Consider the following 24,376-nt stretch of genomic DNA (forward strand, 5'->3'; position numbering starts at 1 on the left):
ATATATATATATATATATATATATATATATATATATATATATATATATATATATATATATATATATATATATATATATATATATATATATATATATATATATAGGTAGGATATATATATGTCAGATGAAAGAGGGCTATAATTAATAATATATTTAATATGCCATTGTGATGTGCTGACTTTTTTCTGGGATGGAGTGATACGAAGATGGAGAAGATTGGTGTGACTAATTACTGATTGAGACATTTTAATACTGGGGGTTATCTAAGTGGTTTGTCTGTGTGACTTGAATTATTATCTTTCCATTGTTAAATAAATATTATATTTGTTCATAGCTCTGACTCTAATTTGATGACCTGTTAGAATGGAGAGAGAAGGCTATGCCAGAGAGAGAGAGAGAGAGAGAGAGAGAGAAGGCTATGCCAGTGACCACATTGAGAGAGAGAGAGAGAGAGAGAGAGATTGTATGTAAACCAGTTCGTCTTACGCTTAGGCTTTAACGCATACCAAATATTAAATACCCTTCGCTGGTAATAGGTATCAGCGGGTGGGTAACAGGTTTTGGTGGCAGGCGGTTTAAGGGGCTTTTATATATTTTATAAGCCGTAGGTACGCCTCCGAAGAGAGTTTTTGGTGGCTTAGCGGTGGTTTTCAAACGACAAAGCCTCTTGTGGGATTGTGGAAAATTGTTAGATTGTTAAATTTCAGTTGCTAAGTGAGAGATAATGAGAAAATATCCGTCCGTTAACTGTGGCAATGATGTGAGAGAATTGAACTAGACTCAGCATTTTGCCCAGGGCAAGATGCCTCGAGAGAGCTGGGAACAGTCAGAACCGAGATGTTTGCGAGTGTGATTCCCGAGATGCCTGCGAGTGTGTGTGTTAGTCTCTCTTGCTCAAATTCCGGGCTTTTTCCTCACTATGAAGGGGTGAGTGTTAAAGAGCCTTTTTTTTTTTAGTCCTGGGTGTTTTTTGGAATAATTTTGTGTTATTGGATTGGTTTAAGATACCACTTTTTTTCCCATAGTAGTAGAAAGTGACGTGTTTTCTTTATTGGCGCATGTTTAGAAGAGACGCATTCGTCTTTGTTTAACATATACGTGTGTATAACAGGTTTTCACTGGAGACAGAGCGCGCCCAGTCGTTCTTGCGGGTTCAGCACTTTCTGCTAACCGACGCAGAGGTATTGCAAGGGGAGTACTGGCCTGCCTCGGGGGCATTGCTTACCGGGAGGGTACTACTGGCCTGCCTCGGGGAGTACTCAAAACACTGTTCAGGGGGGTGTTCTAACGCTCAGTGGAGGGCGAAACTTTTTTTTTTCTCAGTGGGGGGTGAACTTTTTTCTTTGTCGGGGTATTGGGAGATGAGTTTGCCCTTGACAATGAATATCCAATGCCACAGGACATCAGCTGATAACGATTAGTTGATGATGTGAGATGCCCATAGGGTCTTTTTTTAGAGAGATTTTCTCTCTCTTGAATGAAGAGAAAAGGAAATTAAATATATTGGATGTGCGTAAGTTTTCCTTATGCTTTGGAAGGCTTAGTTATAATGGGGACACAGAGATTATTTTTTTTTTATTGTGTTGGAGAGATTACTTTAAAGTGGTGATGACTGACGATGATTGCTGACTGGTGTTGATCGTGTGGAATTGGCAATATTGGTGTATACTGGAGGAATTGCAATATAATGAGAGAGAGAGAGAGAGGAGAGAGAGATAGAGAGAGAGAGAGGAGAGCAGAGGAGAGGAGAAGAGAGACGAGAGAGAGAGAGAGAGAGAGAGGGAGACTGGTATTAGTGAGAAGAGGGAAAGAGGCAGTGATGGTTGGAGAGTAAAGGCCTGTCCACACGACCGGGCCTGATCGACGGACCTCCCCTCTAACGGGGGTCTTGTAGCAAAATCACCATGGTGGTGCCCGATGGCTTGAGCTTCGACCCTGGCAGACGTATGTTAACCATATACATTTCTTTTACCGAGCCATTCTTTGCACCATATTCTTCTTTTTCTTCTTTTTCATCACACACAAAGCAATTATTATGCTACACAATATCTTCTTTGCGGTAGGCACCATGTTTATCGTACCGCACTAAACACACCACTGGCATCATCGGGCACGCCCACCTCTCCATCGCCTCACCCATGTGGACAACACTCACGGGTAATCCCGCCAGAATTTGCCCATCAGCCCGGGAGCACGCCAATCAGGCCCGCTCGTGTGGACAGGCCTTAACAGAAAGGAGCTAGAGGGAGAGAAGAGGGGGTGTTAGCTAGGAGAAAGCTGGAGAAAGCTGGAAAAAGTGAGAGAAAGGAGTGAGAGGGACAGGAAGAGAGAGAAAGTAGAGGGGGTGTAAAGTAGGAAAGTTGGAAAAAGTGAGTTTATTGGTTGTCATTCAGGTTTTTCCCTGGCAGCACTGGGTTGGTCAGCTAGTGTTTAATTACATCAGGTATCTAAATAGCTACCAGTAACTGCAGTATACATTATTTAACCACTAATCACCCTAAATGATTTTGTTCCACTGCAATTTTACTATGGAAGTGAAAGATTTTCAACATCTAAAAACCCAGGCAGATATTCACAATTTTTCTACATAAATCACCCTGAATTTCTAACAGGTAAAAGAAATCACACAACGAAGTTGAAATTTATTATTTATAAACAAGTCATAAAAACATTCTTCACTGAAGAAACCTCTTGAACTTAAATTTTCACATAAATGTCTCCTAAAAGTTATATATATATATATATATATAAATATATATATTTATAGGAGCATGTTTTTATGTATACAGTATATGCATGTGTAATGATAATGTCCTATGTATTTTAACATTCATACATAAAAAGAAAATGAAAGAAAACTAAAGCTGAAGTAATTACTCATGAAGAGAGAGAGTAGGTAATTATGAAAAGAAGGAAGCAGTGAGAGATAGAGTAAGGATGCATTCTGAAAGAGAGAAAAAGAGAGAATGTAATTGAAGAGAAAGACTGTAATGTAGGCATGATGTAACAAAAAAAAAAAAATTCCTAACACCTAGCAAAAGTTCCAGATTCAACTGCTGAATCAGAATCACTTTCTTCAATTTCAGTGTCAATCCTGCTTGCCCAATTTTGAGGATACTGTATTACAAATATACACACACTAAGCTCCACAACATATCCTTCAACTAGACAACACTCAGTAGAAAATCAAGACCATTTATTATTAAATACACTACTATGAAGTCACAGCTCTTCACTTCACTCGGTTAATTGCTACATTCCTGTAGTCTGTATTGAACACGGGGCTGCTTACCATTAACTGCAAAATATGCTGATCGCTCACTACCAGCAATCATTTCCACAAGGCCAAAGTATTACCCAGTCACATAAGAAGAAAAAGAATGAAACTTCTACAAGATTACACTTCAAAATAAAAATAATATTGCTAATATGACCTGGTATGAAATAACACAGAAGAAATATAACCATGTCAAAGTTTCAAACTTCTTCTTTGCCATTTAATCTCTGGAATCTAACACCCATGCATAGATAAAGCATAAAGTCCTGAAAAAAACTGGTTGTGAATATTACTTTTAACCTATGAAACTAAAAGTACCCCATGCATAAGAAATAAAAGAAAAAATAATCAAATAGTAAAGGAGATTTTTGGACGCGTGTTATTTTTTCCGAGGATTATTTTTTGCTCCTCACGTGTACGCTTTTCCTGTTCCCTTTTGATCCTCTGCCGTTCCTCATCCATCTTGCGCTGCTCTTCCACCATCTGGAGTTGTTGCTCTGCCTGTGAGAGAAGTTTAAAATTATTTTTTTCCAATTACTTTTTATAAATATTCCTGGTACACCAGCGGACAAAACTCTCTTTCCTCCCTTGTCTGGGTTACTCATGAATTTGGCAACGTCGCACTCTTTCCATGCTGCTGAGAATTGGGAAACGACCTTGGTGATACTTGAACTATACATTCACCTTTGCTTACACCTATGATGTCTTTCACTGTTTTCTACTATTTTTACCCATATAGATGAACCTTGTACAGCCGTTAAGAAAGCACTTAATGGATTTTTATGAATTATCGTTCATTGTGTAATGATTCATATCTCTAGGCAAAAGACAGAAAGATCGAACTCAATCATTGTTTTTGAAGGTAAGAATATCTCTTCTCTCTCTTGCTCATATTTTCCTACTTGAGAAAAATCTTACCTCAGTAATTCACTTTTCTACTGCTGACATCTGTTTTCAGTTTTATTAAAAAATTCCAAATAGGTTTTCAATTATTTTTCTCTATGGGAAGTTTGCGAGTTATATTTTGCTATTGATAAGTGCTGTTAAAATTCAATAGATAGGTCCTCTGTTAGCAGTCATCTCTATTCTACGATGGTTCAAATACATTGTAGGCTTGAATGAATAAATTTATGATATTTATGGCCGAAGCCGAGCGCTGGAATTAGTCTACCCTTACATTACCTATACATATTGTTATTGCAGTTTCGATTTAGCCCCTGTAGAGTTGTCGACGAGCCACAAGTTGCTCCCTATCATGGAATTGCCAACTTGCCATTTTTTAGCTTTTTATGAGTCGTTATTGACTCACTGCCCTGTTCAACAACCAACTATCCTTTGAAGAATATACCACTTCTCATCACAAGCAGATGTACAATGTTTCATCGGATGAAAACTCGCCATCAAGGCCCCGGCTTCTCAGTTAGAGGATGATAACTCCTCCAACTACAGAAACTTGATTGCAAGAAATGAAGAAACCCCCTTTCATATCGTCTCATGCAGCCAATTCCTTGCCATCATTTCTAAAATATGGAATCCCTGCTCAAGAAAAACTTTCTGCCTATGCAGCAGTAGCAAAGCTTGAAAAACAAAATCCAAATCTAGGCATGTCAGTTAAACCCTATTTGCTTGGTGATATGATCACTACAACAAAAACTAAAGACACTGATGAATTTCTACAGTCAACACTGCTTTCCAACAACTTGATCCGTCAGAGAAAGTTAGAAAAGCTATTATTTGTAGACACCTGGGGGGGAACCACCCTGCCTCTAGACCCCATTCTACAGCTGCAGAATGTTCTAGACACAAAGAGATGTATTGGGAAGTCAGAGACTTCCACAAGAAAAATCATTACCAAGTTTCCCTTGAACTTGGAATATTGGGATCATTCCTCACAGAAGCATTCATACCTGAGCCAATACAATCTTACAGCCACAGAGAGGTGTGGTATATGCAGCAAACCACACCCTACAAAACAGTACCTCGATGCTTTCAAGAGAGAAGAAACAGTTGAAAGCAAATGCCCAAACTGTTCTCTTCAACATCATGCTGGGAACAAGTGGTGCAAATTCAGACTGGACAAACCTGCAAAGATGAAAGCAACTCCCAGACATCCCCCCACCTCCAAGACATTCAAAACCCAAGTATACAAGACAGCCAAACAAGAATCAGTGCCTAGTGAAACAGTCTGCCCCTCTTCTGTCAAAGTCCAAGGTTGACTGTCCTCCTTCCCAGACCCATTCCTCACACCCTTCTTCCCCCTCTCATATTTCTGCCAGCGCCAACCAAGAAGATCCCAAATCATTCAGAGAAAGTTGTGTAACATGAACATTTGAAGTGATCGTCTGTCTCTTCGAACTTCTAACAGGGAAACCAATTGAATGAGAGACATTGCTAAGTTCCATTCAACCTCACCTCATCCAAACCTTCAAACCCAAGCACCTGCTATTCAATTCTACCTCACCCAAAAATCCCACCCCTTCTGTCGTCCTCTTCTCCAGATACCTTCAAGAGCGGTACAGAGAAGAGCAACATTGTAGCACCACTGGGAACCGAGCCACTCTCAAGTGAGAAAACCCTAATTGGCATAGAGCTATCCCAGGTACTATAAGCAAAATATCATCCATTCACCACATTACCAACATTCATCGCATACTAAGGGAACTTTGATTCCCAACCTTTCTAACTCAAATTTTAGCCTTTCCTTCCCATGCTATCCTACTTACCAGGACTTGCTTCTATAACACTTTATCTCCCGCTACTTATTTTTATTTCTGGCCCAGTTGTTAAATTGAGCCGAATGGTGTGTTGCAGAGAAGTATACAAACACCAATCATCACTAACAGGCTGCTGGAAAAGCAAGAGCCTCTGTCAGACAAAAGAGCTGACTAAATCTACTACTAATCGTTATTGAGAAACATGTGGTTACAATATACTTTGTTGAAAAGAAAACAACCAAGCCAGGCTAATGTTCTCAGGTCAATTTTTCCGTTCCTTTTGAATCACCAAAATAGCGTTTGTCTATTATGAACATAAAAATAAGTTAGTTGTGGTCTTACAAGCCACTCTTGGCTGCAGTTAATGAAATGAGTCCATGAACATTACAGAATATGTATATTGTATTCAAGGGATCTCAATTATTTCTTGGTTACCCTATTTTAGGGTAGAAATCACAAACATAAAGATTACAGCTTTATGATAATCAGATATTCAGAAACATTTTGCAAAAGAAAAATTGTCTTAAGTTATAACTTCTACATTTCTCCATTTCTTTCTTGGAAGAGAAATTAATTAAGAAGCTGCCTGGTTATTAATGTTTTAAATCTGCATTTACATTATCTCGATATTAATCATACACAAATATACTTTAGATAAAAAAGTGAGTGTCTATGGTTAAACTATCTAATGCCTATTTATTTCAGGCGTGTGATAGTTACCGAATGGAATCATGTCTGCTCCTCATAACTGAGATCTTTTAGATGGTAAAAAAAAAAATATAGCAATAGAGAAATGATATTGTTATAATACAATAAAGTTTCATACATACTTACCTGGCAGATATATACATAGCTAAGACTCCGTCGTCCCCGACAGAAATTCAAATTTCGCGCCACTCGCTACAGGTAGGTCAGGTGATCTACCGGCCTGCCCTGGCCAGCAGGACTAGGAACCATTCCCGTTTTCTACTCATATATTTTCTCTTCCACCTGTCTCCTTGCGGGGAGGCTGGGTGGGCCCTAATCGTATATATCTGCCAGGTAAGTATGTCAGATATATACATAGCTGATTGGCACCCTTCGGTGGAGGGTAAGAGACAGCTACTACTGGAATAGACAGGTAAACAACATCTGTTGTAGGTATAAATAAAAACCTTGGTTCCTACCTGATAGGTGGTAGACTTCGTGGGTGTTTGCCCCGTAGTCTGCATCACCTCAAGAAACTTTAGCGAGATATGTGATCTATGGCCAAGAATTCTTGTGGAACTGCCGAAGGGGTCTTATCCACTTACTCGGCAGAGCCTGAAAGGACTTTGTCAATGGGTGCTGATCCACTTATATGACAACACACCTTATTAAGGAGCACACAACCAATCCCGACCACCTGATCCTAACCACCATGTTAGTATTAAAAATTGCTCCGAGTTATCCCCAAACTCTTCGCAACAACCGTAACTCAAACCAATTGCACACGCACACAACAATAATTTTTCCAAAAAAAAAATGATACTCATCTACTAAAAGATATCACAAGAGTTCCTTACTGAACGGAAGTGACTGGCCGCCTGTGCGGTATCTGCACTTGTTCAGCAGAAAGTCTAGAACATATCTATTAGACTTAAGTAGTAAAAATTAAGGATTGTTGTTAGCTTCTGTACCCAGGATTGTGCCCGCAGACACAAAAGGACCTAAGGAAAAACATTTTTCATAGGTCACACGCATGTCCTTCAAATAGTGAGAAGCAAACACAGAATTACATCTCCAATATGTAGCTTCCAAGATATTCTTCAGTGACATATTTCTCTGAAAAGAGAGAGACGTCGCCACTGCTCTCACTTCATGAGCTCTTACTCTCAGGAGTTTGAAAGAATCATCCGTGCAAGCCTTATGAGCGTCCGTAATTACGTTCCTGACAAAAAGGCTAAAGCATTCTTAGCCATAGGTCTTGATGGATCCTTCACTGAGCACCAAAGACCTTGTCTAGAACCTCCCAACTGTTTCTTTCTCTGTAAGTAAAACTTTTAACGCCCTTACTGGGCAAAGAGACCTCTCCGGTTCCCTGCCGACGAGACCGATAATCCTTTTACCTCGAAGTTTCTCGGCCAGGGATTCGAAGGATTTTCATTCTTCGCCAAGAATAATTCCTTGAAGGAACAGATGGCTGAATCTATATTGAACCCAGACTTTGTCACTAAGGGCGTGCAGTTCACTAACTCTTTTCGCCGTCGCCAGTGACAAAAGAAATAAACATTTTCTCGTTATATCACGAAACGAGGCCAAATGTAGGGGTTCAAATCTCTCTGATGACAAGAACTTAAGCACTACGTCTAGATTCCAGTTAGGGGGAGAAGTAATCTTAGACTTCTTGGTCTCAAAAGACCTAATCAGATCATGTAGATCTTTATCGTTTCCCAAATCTAGGCCTCTATTCCTAAAGACGGCCGATAGCATACTCCTATAGCCCTTTATCGTGGCTACGGAGAGACGCGATTCTTCTCTCAGAAATAACAGAAAATCAGCTATTTCTGTTACAGAGGTACTGGAGGAGGACAACTTCTTCGACTTACACCACCTTCTAAAAACTTCCCACTTCGATTGGTAAACCCGAATAGTGGAAGTTCTCCGGGCTCTAGCGATCGAGCTTGCCGCTTTGCTAGAAAAGCCTCTCGCTCTGACAAGTCTTTCGATAGTCGAAAGGCAGTCAGAGCGAGAGCGGGGAGGTTTTGATGAAACCTCTCGAAGTGTGGTTGTCTGAGAAGATCCTTCCTTTGTGGAAGGGATCTGGGGAAGTCTACTATCCACTCCAGCACCTCTGGGAACCACTCTTGAGCTGGCCAAAAGGGGGCTATCAGGGTCATTCTTGTCCCCTTTGAAGTCACAAACTTCCTGAGCACTTTGCCCCCAGAATCTTGAATGGGGGAAATGCGTAAACGTCTACCTGAGACCAATCTAGCAGGAAGGCGTTCTACTGCTAGAGCTCTGGGGTCTTCCAGCTACTTTGAACAAAGAGACTTCCAGTCTCTTCGAGAGGAACGTGGCAAAGAGGTCGACATGAGGAGTCCCCCAAAGAGACCAGAGATTGCGGCAAAACGTCTGAGTGGAGGGTCCATTCGGTATGAAGGACCTGGTTCCTCCTGCTCAGCCTGTCCGCTCTCACGTTCCTTACTCCCTGAACGAACCTCGTCAATAGAGAGATGTTCCTTTGCGATGTCCACAACAGCAGGTCTCTTGCGAGTTCGTAAAGGGCATACGAGTGAGTACCTCCTTGCTTCCGAATGTATGCAAGGGCGGTTGTATTGTCCGCATTCACTTGTACTATTTTGTTGCTCACTAACGGTTCGAAGCTCTTTAGAGCTAGGTGTACAGCAAACAGTTCTTTGCAGTTTATGTGCCAGGACACTTGAAGAGCATTCCAAGTGCCTGACACCTCTCTCTTTCCCAAGGTTGCTCCCCAACCTTTTTCCAACGCGTCGGAAAACAATACAAGGTTTGGGCTCTGTATTTCCAGGGAAGTACCCTTGTTTTCCCTCAGTGGAAGTAACCACCATTCTAAATGGCGTTTCATCAGAACTGGAATGGGAAAACTGTCCGAGAGGAGTCCTGTCTTCATGTTCCACGATCTTCTGAGGAAGAACTGAAGAGGACGGAGATGAAGTCTTCCTAGATGAAAGAACTGTTCGAGCGAGGAAAGGGTCCCTAATAGGCTCAACCATTCCCTCGCCGAAGTACGTTCCTTCCTTAGGAAGAGAGGGACTTTTTCTAAACCTCTCGTTAGTCCTCTCTTGAGAAGGAAATACTCGAAAACCCCCGAGAATCCATCCGAATCCCCAGATAGACCAAGTTCTGGCTGGGGATCAGTTTTGGGACTTCTCGAGGTTCACGAGTAATCCTAAGGTCTTTATCAGGTTTAGTGTCACAGTCAGGTCCTCCAAACACTGTTTCTCTGACTTTGCTCTGATAAGCCAGTCGTCTAGGTACAGAGAAATACTGATTCCTTTCAGATGAAGCCATCTCGCCACATTTTTCATAAGGCTCGTGAAAACCTGAGGCGCCGTAGACAGGCCGAAACACAAGGCTCTGAATTGGAAGATCCTTCCCCCCGTCATGAAACGGAGGTACTTCTTCGACGAAGGATGGATCAGGACGTGAAAATAGGCGTCCTGGAGATCCAGAGACACCATCCAATCCCCTTGGCGAAGAGCCGCAAGGACTGAAGCAGAGGTTTCCATGGAGAACTTCTGTTTCTGAACAAACTTGTTCAGAGCGCTGACATCCAGAACTGGTCTCCAGCCCCTGAGGCTTTCGCAACCAAGAAAAGACGATTGTAAAACCCTGGGGAGCCTTGATCCAGCACTAGTTCTATAGCTCTCTTGTCCCACATCTGATCCACCATTTGTTGAAGAGTATCTTTCAACACAGGGTCCTTGTAATTGGCGGACAATTCCCGCGGAGTTGACGTCAGGGGAGGATTGTCCAGGAAAGGAATGAGGTATCCCTTCTGAAGCACAGACATCGACCAAGCGTCTGTGTCTATGAGAGTCCAGGCTACCGTAAATCCCCGGAGCCTGGCACCTACTGGTGTTTGGAGGAGCGCCACTTCACTTTCCCCTTTTAAAGGGACGGAACGAGGCTCTACCTCTCTTCTCGGTCGTTTTCCTTTTAGCGGTAACTCTAGCGGGAGGGCCTCCTCGAAAGGGCCGAACAGGAGTAGACACACCTTTCTTTTCTCCCACCATCACTGGTCTCTTCTTCCTGGAAGATTGCAGGAGAAGATCCTGTGTCGCTTTCTCCGTCAGAGATCGGGAAATATCCCTCACCAACTGTGAAGGGAACAGAAAGTCAGACCTAGGGGCGAATAACAAGGCTGCTCTTTGCGAATGGGATACTGCTTTCGTCAAGAAAGCGCTAAAAAACAGATCTCTTCTTCAAGAGACCTGCTCCAAATAAGGAAGAAACTTCCCCTGAGCCGTCCTGTACCGCCTTGTCAATACAGGACAAAATTGCAAGGAGTACGTCCGGATCTAGCCCTTCAGGGGCATGAGCCTTCTTGGACATCACCCCAAGGGACCAATCTAGGAAGTTAAAGACTTCTAGAATGTGAAAAAGTCCTTGAGGAGATGATCCAACTCTAAAGAAAGACCCAAGTAATCTTAGCAGTGGTGAAGGCATGTCTCCCTGGATGCATCTACCAGACTGGAAAAGTCAGCTTCAGCCGAAGCTGGGAGAGTGAGACCCATATTCTCCCCAGTCTGGTACCAAATCCCTCTCTTGCCCGTAAGTCTAGCGGGAGGCATGCAAAACACTGTCCTTACTAGCTCTTTCTTGGTTAGCATCCAGCTATCCAGCGACTGAAGAGCTCTCTTCATAGAAATCGTCGGTCTCATCTTCAAGAAAGCCGACGACTTCGGCGTCTTAGAGCATGAAAATAGTGAACGAGGCGAAGGAGGAGCGGCAGGGATCAATGCATCTCCGTATTCCTGGAGGAGGAGAGCTGTCAAAACTTTGTAGTTAGACAGCCCTTCTCTGCCGTGAGTCTCGTCCTCTGAGTCCTCTTCTAAAATCTGATCAGAAGGAGAGGCCACTTCCCGTTCCGGGTCTTCCTGTCCAAAAACTCTCTCTACGGGAGACAAACTCCTAATAGGAGAGGGGCTAAGAGAGTGTATAGAGCTCCTATGCTTGGCTGGCTCCTCGTACTTGGCTGGCTCCTCGCGCTTGGCTGGCGCCTCGCGTTTGGCTGGCGCCTCACGCCTGGCTGTTGCCTCGCGCCTGGCAGGATCCTCGCGCCTGGCTGGCGTCTCGCGCCTGGCTGACTCCTCACGCTTGGCTAGCGCCTCGCGCCTCTCTAAACTCTCGCGCCTGACTGACACCTCGCGCCTGGTTGGAGCCTCGCGCCTTTCTGGTGCCAAATCCTTGTATGTGTGATGCTTGTCTGGCGCCTCGCGCTTGGCTGAATCCTCACGCCTGGTTGTTACCTCGCGCTCGGCTGAAGCTGCTGGTCTGGCAGACGTATCCCATCTGGGAATATCCTCACGCCTGTAAAGCGTTTCTCGCTTGTCTGACGCTCTAATCCTAGAAGACGCTTCTCGTCTGTAGGAAGCCTCGCGCTTGACTGGCGCGTCGCGCTTGTCTGGCGAATCAAAATCGTCCAAAGAGTCTCTATCCGAGTAAATCTCAGAAGGCTCACGTCCCACAGGAGCCTCACTCCTGGCGGGAGAAGGAAGACGAGTCTTCTTGACCGGAAGTCTCACGTCTTTCTTACGAGGAGGATCCTTCGAAAGGACTCCTACCAAGGCGGATAGCTGTTCCTGCACCGCCAAAATGATCCTCTTGGAAGCCTCTCCTGCGTCTTCTTGAACGGGAGAGGGAGACCTCGAAGGAGTTTTGCCCACATCATGGGACGTCAAAACCCTCTTCGCCTTCTTGATGGAAGGAGGCGCTTCTTCCGAAAAGCGTTCTGGGCTTGAATCCAACACAGGATCTCTCCAGTGCCTTTTCAGGGGCCTGGACAAGTCCGAATCCTTCCACCCTCGTTTAGGAGAGGGAGAAGCGGACGAAGAGAAGCACTCTCTGAGGACGCTTTTCCTATAGCGGTCCTGAGCAGTCTGTCTATTTACAGAGCCTGCTGAAGGGACGCCTGACCGGGGGGAATTCTCCACAACCTCCGTACGGCTTTCGACTTTCCTTCTCCTCTGGGCTTGGGAGCTTGGAAGAGGTTTAGGCCTGGGAGCGTCGCAGAGACGGTCAGACGCCCCCTCCACAACACTGGGGACACTCACTTCACTATAATCACTTTCACAGTCCTTACCTTTCATGGTAGCATTTTGGATCTCATCCTGTGAAGAGTAGCTTTCAGTTCAGCAATTTCCGAGGCCGAATCTGAATGTAAAGCCAGTGAGGGCCCTGATACAGAATTAGAATCATAATTAAGAGAAGAGTTAGAATTATCCAAAGGCTCAATAGGCCTTGTACTACTACCCGTAATCTAGATGCAGCCCTTCTGACTCTATCCCTTTCTAACTTCAAGTAAGAAGTTAGAGTCTTCCATTCCTCCTCAACATTCAACCTCTCACACTCATGACAGGTGTTAGAAATAGAACAATCAAAACCCCTACATTTGCGACATACAGTGTGAGGATCAACCGAAGCTTTCGGTATCCTCACCTTGCAGCCTACATTCACACACATTCTCACACAACCACTTGAATCAGACATTCTTGAAGAAAAATCAAAAGCAAGTCCAAATCCAGTCCACAGTAGCGAATGCCAAAACAACGATCCAGGTACGTCACCAAAAGTCCACAAAAAGATGATCAATTGTCCTAGAAAGCGAATTCCAGTCAGAGGTGGCAGCAACGATGTTGATACCACCGGCGACAGAAAATATATGAGTAGAAAACGGGAATGGTTCCTAGTCCTGCCGCCCAGGGCAGGCCGGTAGATCACCTGACCTACCTGTAGCGAGTGGCGCGAAATTTGAATTTCTGTCGGGGACGACGGAGTCTTAGCTATGTATATATGTGACAGGTAAGTTGATTGTATGAAAAAGACATTTCATGGTTTCACGGAGAATGACATTTTTCGAGAAATACCTATTCCAAAAATCTAATCTGAGTGCGGAAGAAATATATCATAACTCAAAATACATTATTCCATGAATAACAAATGAATGAGGTAGCCTGGTTACCACACAACCCCAAGATTATTTACAGATTATGGAAGTTTTGTTTAGCAAATTACAAAAGTAATGACGGATTTTAGAGTAACGCTTCACTCATTAATGTTTGTTTAGCCATGGCAAACAGACACCAACACGATGCTATTGCCCTGTGTGGACAATCTGTTGGTCTGCGTAGTGCAGGATTTAATGTCGGGGATATTCCTAGGCAGAGGCATATCTGTGGTTGCAGCAATTCGATGAATCTGGCGTTTTAACAGATCTCCCAAGTTCATGACATCCAAGACTTACTACTGCAGCAGATGATGCAAGGGTGCTGGCCAACGTCCAAGAGCACCCTTCATTAATGCTGGAGAGACTACCCAGAGAATTACAATTGGACGTTTCAGTCATGACAACAGACTAATACCTCATCGTAATGGAATCCATCACCGGTAGGTACTGGACAGAAGTATTCTACATTTTTTTTATTCTTTTGAACCAAATCTCATACGCGGGAGAGTTTTTGAATATGACCCCTAAAAGTTGGGTACTTCTTAAGTTTTGATAATTTCAGAACCTTAATTACGATAAAGGACTATAATTCAGTTACATTTTATACATAGCATACTCCATGGACTTTGATCCCTTTGTTTTATTTAGTTCTCTCCAACCTAGCATTACTACTACAGTGTTTTGTAAAAGTATCTAAGGTGTTCCATTTCTATTTTGACAGAAGTTTCTTTTAACTCAGTCAAGACTAATAGAATGAGGACTTTCATGGATTGTGTTCTTAGACATACTGCTACCTCCGTGGCGTAATTATTGTAGGTAGCTGTTTAGAAGCTTGATTCAAGATTATTCAAGTAGTGATGTTGAGGCAATGTATATGAATATTTTATGATTACAAGGAGATTGTAACTTTGCTGAAAACTGGATGAATAAAGTTTGATTTAAATATATATCCAAAACTAGAATTTTGGACTGAATTTATTTTGCCTTTTCAATTTGTAATGCTTTTAAGCTAATCACAATTATTGCAATGTAGGAGAGTATCTTAATTTCTAACATAACAATTTGGGGGTCTCGTAAGGTTTAAAGCTAATACGCTTGCCGTTCTGTCCCTAGTTTCTCCATGCTCTTTATCAAGATATTAAATTTTTTTGTAGGGTTGCCGCTGTTAAGGAAGTGCTAGAGGAGCGCCACCACATTGCAAAACTAGCCTTTGCATGGGAACACATTGAGAAAGACCTGGACTTTTGGAGTAGGGTTGTGTTTTCTGATGAAAAAGACTTCTAACTCATCTAGTCATGGTCGTGTTCATTGCTGGAGGTTTAATAACACAAGACAGGAAGACCACAACGTTTATAAAGAAGCGAGAAGTGGCCATGTTTGTCTGAATATTTGGGGATGGTAAACCTTAACAGTGTGGGTGAGCTAACTGAAATTAACGGCAGGTTTAATTCCGATCAGTACATCGAAATTTTAGTGGAAGTCATGCTACCCACTGTTAGAGCTTTTATGCTTCCTTATCCAAAGCGTATAATTTTCATGCAGGTAATCTATATTTCAGCATTTTTTTTAAGGCCTGATGACCTTTCTGGATATTAATCTGATCCTAGATATGTATATGGTTTTCTATCATTACAACTGAAGGTATTGTTATTCACCAGTACTTTTTTTGTTTCTTCATCTTTTATTCAGGATCGCAGTAGCATTCACACTTCACACATGGTAACGAAGTAGTTGAGGATCAAGTTGGCCATTACTTTAATACATCCACTTTTGTGCGTGACAGTATGACAATATAACTCCTGTCTTCGATTATAAACAACCCAAGAAAGAGATACAGTATTGGTGAAAAGAATAGAATCCGATGACGTTCGTTGTTCCAAAACAAACATGAGTCTGAAACATAACCTTTCTTATTTCAAAGTGAATACTTTAATTATCACCAAGGTAGTTCCCAATTGTCAGCAAACTCGAAAGTGCAACATTGCCATATCCATGAGTAACCCAGAAGAGAGGGGGGGGTAAAGAGTGTTTTGTCCGCGGGTGTACCATTTAGTATAAAAATTAGGTACAGTTTTCCAACATGCAAAATACCACAGCAATTCCACAATAAACAACACTCTTGTATGGGGGAAAAAAAAAAATTTAGAAAGTTAATTCCTTATATAAAGTTCATTTACAAAATTATTGCTGTGTCTGCATGATTTCCTCCCACAAAGATTTTAGTATCGCCAAGAATCTCAAATCTTCAATTAGGAGTTAACTAGGGGAAGGCTCTTGATGTCAGCTGGCATTAACATACATAATCTAAAGGATTACATAAAAAAAAAAAAAAAATGTTTGTCACAAAAGTGCAATAGGGTTTATAAGAACCTCATCAAGCACATGTTTCAGTACATATTTAGGAGGGAGGACAAGGATAGCTTAACGTAATAAGCATAACCTGTGATCACAGCACCATTGGAAGACTGAGGTGTAAAGGATCGAGTTAATACAAATAAATCTTGGGTGTGAAGCCTATGATCACTTAAAAGCAGTTATTTATCTGGAAGCGTTCATGAGTAAACAGACAGAGGCACTCACCAGCAACAATAGGCATAAAATTTGTTTAAAAAAACCCAGAGCTGAACTCTCATAAAATCTCAATGGCTCTTGCTTACAAAATGCAGCCTTAAGTTATAAGAAAAACAAAGTGACCATGCTCAATTCATAAAAAAATATATAAGTATTCTAAAGAATAGCAACAAGATGTCTCTAAGCAAAGCAGCCCTCATATCCAGGGATAAGCATGTACAATAAAGTTTTCTTTATCTTTATTGGAACTTGAATTGGAATATAAGATTTAGGCCAAAGTCCAAGCTTGGACCTAGAGGTCATTCAGTTCTGAAATGGAATTGAGAGTAGAAAGAATTTAAAGGTGTAACAGGAGGATAACCTCAATGAATTATGAAACACATGTTGGGAGAGGGTAGAAGTAGATGGAAGAGAGAATATGAACAGAGGTAGAGTAAAAGGAATGAAAAATATTGCAGCTAGGGGTCGAAGGAATCCTGTAAATAAAACCTTCGGTAATGATTACAGTGTAGTGTGTGAGGTCCACTGTCGGCACTACCCTCCTATGGAAGTTCTATCTTTGTATTGCATGATCGACTTGTTTCACAGCCTAATCTTTAAACTCAAATATGGAATTTTTTCATTATTAAATAAAATTTAATTGCATACTTACCAAACCATTATAGAGCTGTAGGTTCGTAAGGAACCTACAGCTGTATAATTGTTCGGTAAGACACTGCAATAAAAACATACTTTTGTGTGACTGGCATGTCCTCATCCACAAGAGCCAGTATGATTAATGGTTCATGAATTAATATATATTATAAACTTATTTTATCTCTAAAACACCCACAAAACTCCGAAACATTTTTCTTGCATGGCTTTGCCTTGCTAATTATTGTACACATCTTCAATCTTCCAAAAACACATGGCTACTTTCACTTCACTATAATTTTATTTTATTAACCTTAATTTACTTAAAAGGTATTTTAATAATTTTAATTCAGTATTGAATTCTTGTGAACTTTAATAAAACTTACTAGTTTCATCTGAGCTATTTCAATCTTGCGCTTGTTTTCTTCCATGATGCGTTCCAATGCTTCTCGCTGTTTACGTTCCTCCTCCTAGAAAATAGAAGGTCATGTCAACAAATTGTCTGGAGAAATTTACAATTTAAAAAAAAAAAGTGAATGAAAGCCACTTGCCAGATATCTGAACACTCCTGATGTCCTCTACCATTTCCCACAATTAAATTTCATTAACCTAACTCTAGCTCTCTTTTCAAGTGTTTACATTTAAGTACTTTAAAAGTTTCCAAGTAAAATGTTACAATAAAAGAAACAGTATGTGCTTCTATGAGTTTATGTAAGAAAACGATAACAAAATATAATACCATCAAATACATAAAAAAAAGAAGAGAGACCAATCCTTTACCTTGGAACACCTGTTCTCCATGCAAGAAAATGCTTGTATATTTATTAAACTGATCGTACAAAATGACGTGAAAAAGCTTACACTTGTACAGACAGGCCAGAGGAGTGAGCATGTCTGGCAAGTGGTTAAATAAATAAACAAGGCTATCACACAACAAATACAGCTCATATGAAATATAACACTGGATACAAAGATAGGCAAAGGGCAATCAATATATGACAATACAAATCTTAAATCTAGTACTTAATTCAAATGTGAAGCTTTCTAATAGCAAGCATGTTGATTGTAATGAATGAATGAATGAATGGCAAAGAAAAGGACCAGACTGGGAGTTTTGGGGAGCTGCTTATAAAATGCAACATACTTGCTTTGAGAACACTATGACACAAGACATAGGTTGAGTCTCCCTGCAAAGATGAACCGTAACAGTAACAGTAATGAAAAACATACTAAGCCATGAACAAACCATACTCTATTTCAAAAGAATACAAAACTGTCTTTGCAAGAAGAATATAGACACAACTAAACCTATTAAAATGGCAAGCTTCCCAAATCTCATCTATCACAATACTCATTGGGTTCTTATGTTTATGCAAGTCTCCATAACTTATAAAGAAAATAAATCAAATTTGTGTAGTATATGGAAACTTACCTGCTTAACAGATTTATGCTGCATCCATTATAAAAATCACTATACCTGTTATATAGTTACCATATGGAAGCCGCCAAATCCACTCCTAGAACAGCTCGGGCCTAAAATCCACAGCTGACAATTCTTGGTTGAAATCCGCCAATAAAATGTCTATTCTGTTTAGTGATTGTTCACTAAAAATAGAGCCTTTTTTTTGCCACACTGTGCTATGTTTGTGTTTCCAGACAGGCAACACACTCCCATTTCTCTATTCAACATGTATGCACTCAAATGCCCGCACACACACACACTAGCACTCTCTCTTGCTCTCTTATAACCTCGTTAAATACACCATGAACAGGAAAGAAATATAAAATCAAGAAGAAATGTCCAAACAATATAGCTACTGTTCTGATGAGCAAAAAAAGACTGAAGAAAAACTCAGAACTGCATCATTGCACACTATGCTTGGCAAATGTCTGGGAGAACCGTGGGTCAATCTGCAACTCATGCTATAGCTTATGTTTCTGTAAGGCACAGCTCTGGAATTTTTTTTAAAGTGGTTCAAATTCACACTTCACTTTCAAAACACAGAGTTCAGCTGAAAGAGTTTGAGTTAGTTTTCATGCAAAATGGAATTTTATTCATCTAATATCCTCTATTTTTTTTCCTAACAATAAATCACAAAAAATATGTAGCACTTTATGCAATTTTACGTTATACATTCCATAAGTTCCTACTGTTAAGCAATTATAGTCACAATACTGTACTTATTGTATGTGAGATCAACTTTCCAGTTACATTATGAAAGATACAATCAATTCTCATTATTTTCCACCACATACCCAGTGCTTGAGTCACAAGAAAGTTACAATACAAATAAATCCCTGCCAAATAGGTCACCTGAACAAGCAAAATCACACGCCAACCTAGCAATCATTTTGGTAAAAGAAATTATTTCCAAAGCCTAGTAAAACTAGAGCCTAGCACGCAAAGTTATAACTAAAATATTTGCATTCACAATACTTTACCAAGCAGCAACATAACGTGCCAACCTAGCCCTCATTTCACTAACCAATTCATTTCCAAGCTTAGTAATACTACAGTGCCTAGTATGAAGAGTTGGAATTAAAATATTAACCAATATTTACTCAAAACTTTACCCTTGTGTATTCATAAATGAACTGCAATAAGAAGGAACGTTTGGAATAATTTCATCATCTACACAACTACACTATCAATACTGTGCATAAGTTTCAATCAATGCATTATTAAACAATTCAGCTGTTGTTAAAGGTATTTTTTAAGTTAAAAATTCTACATAAGGATTCTCACTTTTGAAAATATCAGCTGTTGTCAAGGATGTTTTTTGGTTAAAAATTTGACATAAGGATTCTCACTTTTGAAAATATGTTTTTAAAGACAGATTGACTGTAGTCTCCCATTAAATTACTAGTATAGGCCAAAGTCAATCATCAATCCCAGTAACTATTTACAATCATTTGATAAGATGCTATCTTAACTCCATTAGTTCCAAATCTTTAGCTTAGTATTACTTGCAGCTTAATAGGAAGGTTTTATTTAGACTAGGAATATTACCCAGTATATCTAGTCTAGGATTAATAAAGAAACTTATCTGAAACTACAGAACCCCAAAAAAGAAAGTTTTAAGTGATGTGCAAAAATAATGGGAACTGCAATACAAATAAATGAAGTACTATGTAGATCTTTTGTTATACACTAATAAACTCAATGTCTTAGCAAATTATAAGCCAAGTAAGCAAGCCATATTTACAAGACATCAATTATGAGCCACATAATGCTTGTGCTTTCAGCATATATGTTAAGCCTCTCAATACTTCTATTTTTTGGGGGGTTATTTCCAAATAAAAGTAGTGTACACCCAGATTCAGACCCACTATTTACACAACTTTTAAGGCAGGGTTGAACATAAAACTAAGAGAAGCTGTGGATGATAAACAAACTGCTTCACAGATGACATTTTTCCACACAAACCCAATTAAGTACTGTCACCAAAACGTACAAATAAAATAATAATCTAGAGGTGGCAAGCTTCCAGTAATGCACAGTAAAGTGCTATCAAGCACTCCCAGTCACTCACTGCCCCTTGACACTGATATTTTTCATGCTACACTCACTGTTCCTTGGTAATATTTTTTATGCTATGATCAATTAAGAGGCAATCAGTACTCATATCTAGCCAGGTCTTACAAAATAAAGGCTGTTTAACCTTGCGGGAGGCAACAGCCTCTCCTACTTGAAAGGATGAAAGGATTAATTTGGAAAAATTTGTTGGATGAACTCTGTCCTCAGGAATCCCTCAAGATTAAATTTTGATTATTACTAATAGAGTTTTGCACAATTTAACCCTGAATAGGTGCGATGGGTCGAGCATGACCCAAGGAGTGTTTAAAAATACATTGTTGTTTCCCATAAATCATTGTCTATCTCGAAACTGGGCGTGATCGACCTGCAAGAGGCTAGCAGAACACACACTACAATCATGTCAATTGCCTTGCCTTTGTCCTTTCCCTTTTCTGAGTAATAGTTTGTTTTGAACATGTGGGGGATACAAAGGCAATGTTATCAAGTAGTGATTTCCTGTCTAACACTGTTGACTCTGGGATGGTTTTATATTGTTGGAAACTGTAGGTAGATGGTGTGTGTACATTATGCATGCCATTGGTTGTGGCTGAGATGCCTTATACATATTGCCATTTGGTCCAATTTCTTTGGAATGCCAATTTCTCAATTTTTGCATTTTTTGTCATTTTTCATTAACAATGGCCAGCAGGCAGTATTCCCTGGGCATGGATGTCATCAACTTACTTTTAATGGAATTAAAAAGTGATGTTGATGATAATTTAGAGGTTGGTGACACCTCTATTGGAAAAAAAACCTGAAGTTTGTGTAACAAAGGGTTGGAGGCGAGGGTGATGACCTTGCAATGATTACGACACAAGAGGGGGAGAGAGAGGGTGGCAACTAGTGGGTCTGTGCCTTTTCTGGTGACAGATTACATGAGCTTATGTCAGTAAATCATGACACAGTGTAAAGAGAGAGAGAGAGAGAGAGAGAGAGAGAGAGAGAGAGAGAGAGAGAGAGAGAGGAGAGAGGAGACGAGAGAGAGAGAGAGAGAGAGAAATAACATTTCTGATATGGCAGTAAATTACATCTTAGTGTGGATCTTTTTACATGATTCCGTTCTAGGATAATGAGTTTATTCTATAAAATTTAGCCACTTTCTATTTCATTTAGGTACCAAAAAAATTCCCAAAATTTTGACCATTTTTTTTAGCCAAAAAACACACCCTTTTTTTTTTATCTTTTCTGATTTTGACTTCTATGGGTCCGACACCTCTTCTGGCAGTAACATATTGTAAATAGTAGTTTTAGGAAGGATTCCCTCAATTTTTGTGTGTATATAGCGTATTTTGTATTTTTTAAAAATATTTTAGTTATTTTTTGTGTATACTTATTTTTTTAATATATTTGTAATAACTAATTAATTTGTAGATGGGCATGATTTATCTTCTCAGTAGTGTTTGGCAATGGCGAAATTGACTTCAAAATTAAAATGTACAGCATAGCTGCAGTTTCTGAATTTTCACAAATTTTTCTGGGCGCTCAGGTCGAGCTCGACCCCACGCACCTTTGAAGGGGTAGCAAAATAGCGAAACCTATCCAGGGTTAAGGTAATTTCTTTGTATTCATAAAATAATATACCATTAATAATGACAGTCTACCTACGTAATGAGAAAACAAAAACTTTCACATGGGCTACTTATCCTTCTGGTTTATCTTTTAAATCAATCATGGTTGCAAATAACTTAGTACCATGATGCATATGATTTGGACAAGTCCCAACAAATGCTGTCTCATTTCTCTAAAGAACTTTCCAAAACCAAGAAGTTAACTTAATTTCTGCAACTTTTCAATTCATAAATGCAATGTTATTTGGCACATATGATGTGGAGTTGAGAAAAAAGGTCTGTATTTTGTATTCTTTGTTTCCAAAGACATCTTGAAGAGTAGACAAACAACTGGGAGTTCATCAGGTAGGTAATTGTCATTGCATTTCAATCTACTCTTTTGAATACCTTCGTCAACTGAATGTAAAAGAAAAGAAAATTATAGTCAATAAATAGCTTACAGACCAAAGAGCAACATTACTGACTTTCATAAGCTAGCCAATGGGTTTGTACTTATTATATCTAAAGGAAAATAACTAATCCTTAAAAATCTTGACTAGATTCCCTGAAAATGTTATGATTCCAGCAAAAGCTTTTTTATGATTTTCATTGCCATATCCAGCTAACTAAACTTCTCAGATGCAATAAACACTTACACATCCTAAATCTTAAAGTAGGTTCAAATTATTAGCCATTCAACATGACTATGAATCAAAACTCTACAGTCTGGCTAACCTGCTGTACAAACACCTAAGTTTAACAACTAAATATCTCAATTGAATCTACTGTAAAATTCATGGAGCTACATCTGAGAACATAATACAATAACCATTCAATGTGAAAGTTCCATGAAGCTTCAACCATTAATGATACACAAAAATAGACATGAAATTTACAAATTCTTTACCTCTAGAACAAATTCCTATTCATCTGTACTTCTTTGTGTAAAATCATAAACCAGTTACTCAGCTCCAGAGCAAGTCTTTCAGACAAGCCTGTATTCATCTAAAGATATGAGTCAGTGGTCTTATTACACAGACATTCATAATACTAAACTGGTATCTTCTACTAGCAAACCATTACAGTGGTTAAATGGTTAAAAGGCAAACCTCTTAGAAAGTCCCACAAGGACAAGGCCCCAAAGAGATTAACTTCAAATGATCCTAGCTAGCTGTGAAAATTACTCTGATACACACACTAGCTAAATACCCAGTGTGCACACAAGACATACATTCACAAAACAAGTTACTTAAATATTCAAGTTCTCCCCCTTATCACAATAATGGCAATGTAATTTGCTCATCATATATAATTTTCTACTACCCCACCCCCACACAAAAAAACAAAAAAAAAATTTAAAAAAAAAACTTTTCTTCTAGCGAGACATCATAGACTTCCTAGGTGACAATGCCAAATGTTAATCCTATATAAATAAATGACAACACAAATCTGCAAGCAGAGGGACACAGAAGTTCACAAACACTCACACAAACAGAGCATAATAAAGAAGTACAAGTGTGTTTACTACTGAAGTTCACCCTGCAATATGATATACTGTATAGACTGTACATGGAAGAAAAATAACGTCTGTTAGCAAATAGCAAAACCTCTACGAATGTCCTATTAGTAGCAGAGCTAACCACCCATACTCATAAAAAAGTACTGTAGCTGAAATAGTGAGAATTGACAGTATTTTTCACTGACATTAAGAGCCCCTTCCAACAAAAAAGACAATGCACTAGGTATCTGTTTTTGTGGTATTTTTTTTCTAATATTTCAAATAATTTCACTTTATTAAATGGAAATCCCTCCCTTAGCTGACATATATTTCCTTGACTCTTCGTTGATGGAAAACTTTAAATGGTCCTGGTTGTGTGTAGCAAGAGTGGCTTATCCTTATGTTGGCCTGATCTTGCACATTAACCTGGACCAAAAGCTTTCAAACCCTCCCCAACCGTACCCACATTGGAGCTCAAGTAGGTCATATTTGGCAATGCCAATAAAAACTCCCCGCTGAAGCACAATTGAAGCTCTACCTCTCTCTTTTTCTGGTCCTCCTCCTGCTGTCGTCGTTTCTCTTGCAGTTCCTCCAACATCTGCTGTTCCATGAGGCTCTTAGCCTCCTCCACTCTCCTTAAAACTTCTGCTTCTATTTCTTCCCTTCTCTTTTCTAACTCTTCCTCCACTCTCCTGGCTACCAACTCTTCCAATCTTTTAGCAGCAACCTCCTCTACCATCTTTTGCTCTGCTTCCCTCTGCCTCCTGAAGTGAAAAAGTTTAAAATGATACTTCTATCTACTTTTTATATATCATATATTCTTCCAAAAGGACAGTAACTTAAATAACAGCACCCCTAAAATGAATACCCTTATGTTTAGATAATTAATT

General features: G+C 39.8%; 1 protein-coding gene across 3 annotated transcripts in view; it reads right to left on the bottom strand.

Annotated features, from left to right (window-relative positions):
- Window positions 1-2,629: 2,629 nt before the first annotated feature.
- The window catches only part of LOC135206643 (UPF0430 protein CG31712-like), a 67,804-nt gene continuing 46,057 nt past the window's right edge, over window positions 2,630-24,376 (bottom strand). The window contains exons 3-5 of one of the 3 annotated variants that reach the window (XM_064237994.1): window positions 24,025-24,250; window positions 17,251-17,334; window positions 2,630-3,778 (exon numbers count right to left, since the gene is read on the bottom strand). In XM_064237994.1, coding sequence (XP_064094064.1) covers window positions 3,626-3,778; window positions 17,251-17,334; window positions 24,025-24,250 — 463 coding nt within the window. In that variant the 3' untranslated portion in view covers window positions 2,630-3,625. Of the gene's footprint in view, window positions 3,779-17,250; window positions 17,335-18,341; window positions 24,251-24,376 lie in introns of all 3 variants that reach the window. The other 2 variants (XR_010312807.1, XR_010312806.1) reach the window with 2 other exon arrangements.

The sequence above is a fragment of the Macrobrachium nipponense genome, chromosome 31 (assembly GCF_015104395.2).
Source record: "Macrobrachium nipponense isolate FS-2020 chromosome 31, ASM1510439v2, whole genome shotgun sequence".
NCBI lineage: Eukaryota > Metazoa > Arthropoda > Malacostraca > Decapoda > Palaemonidae > Macrobrachium > Macrobrachium nipponense.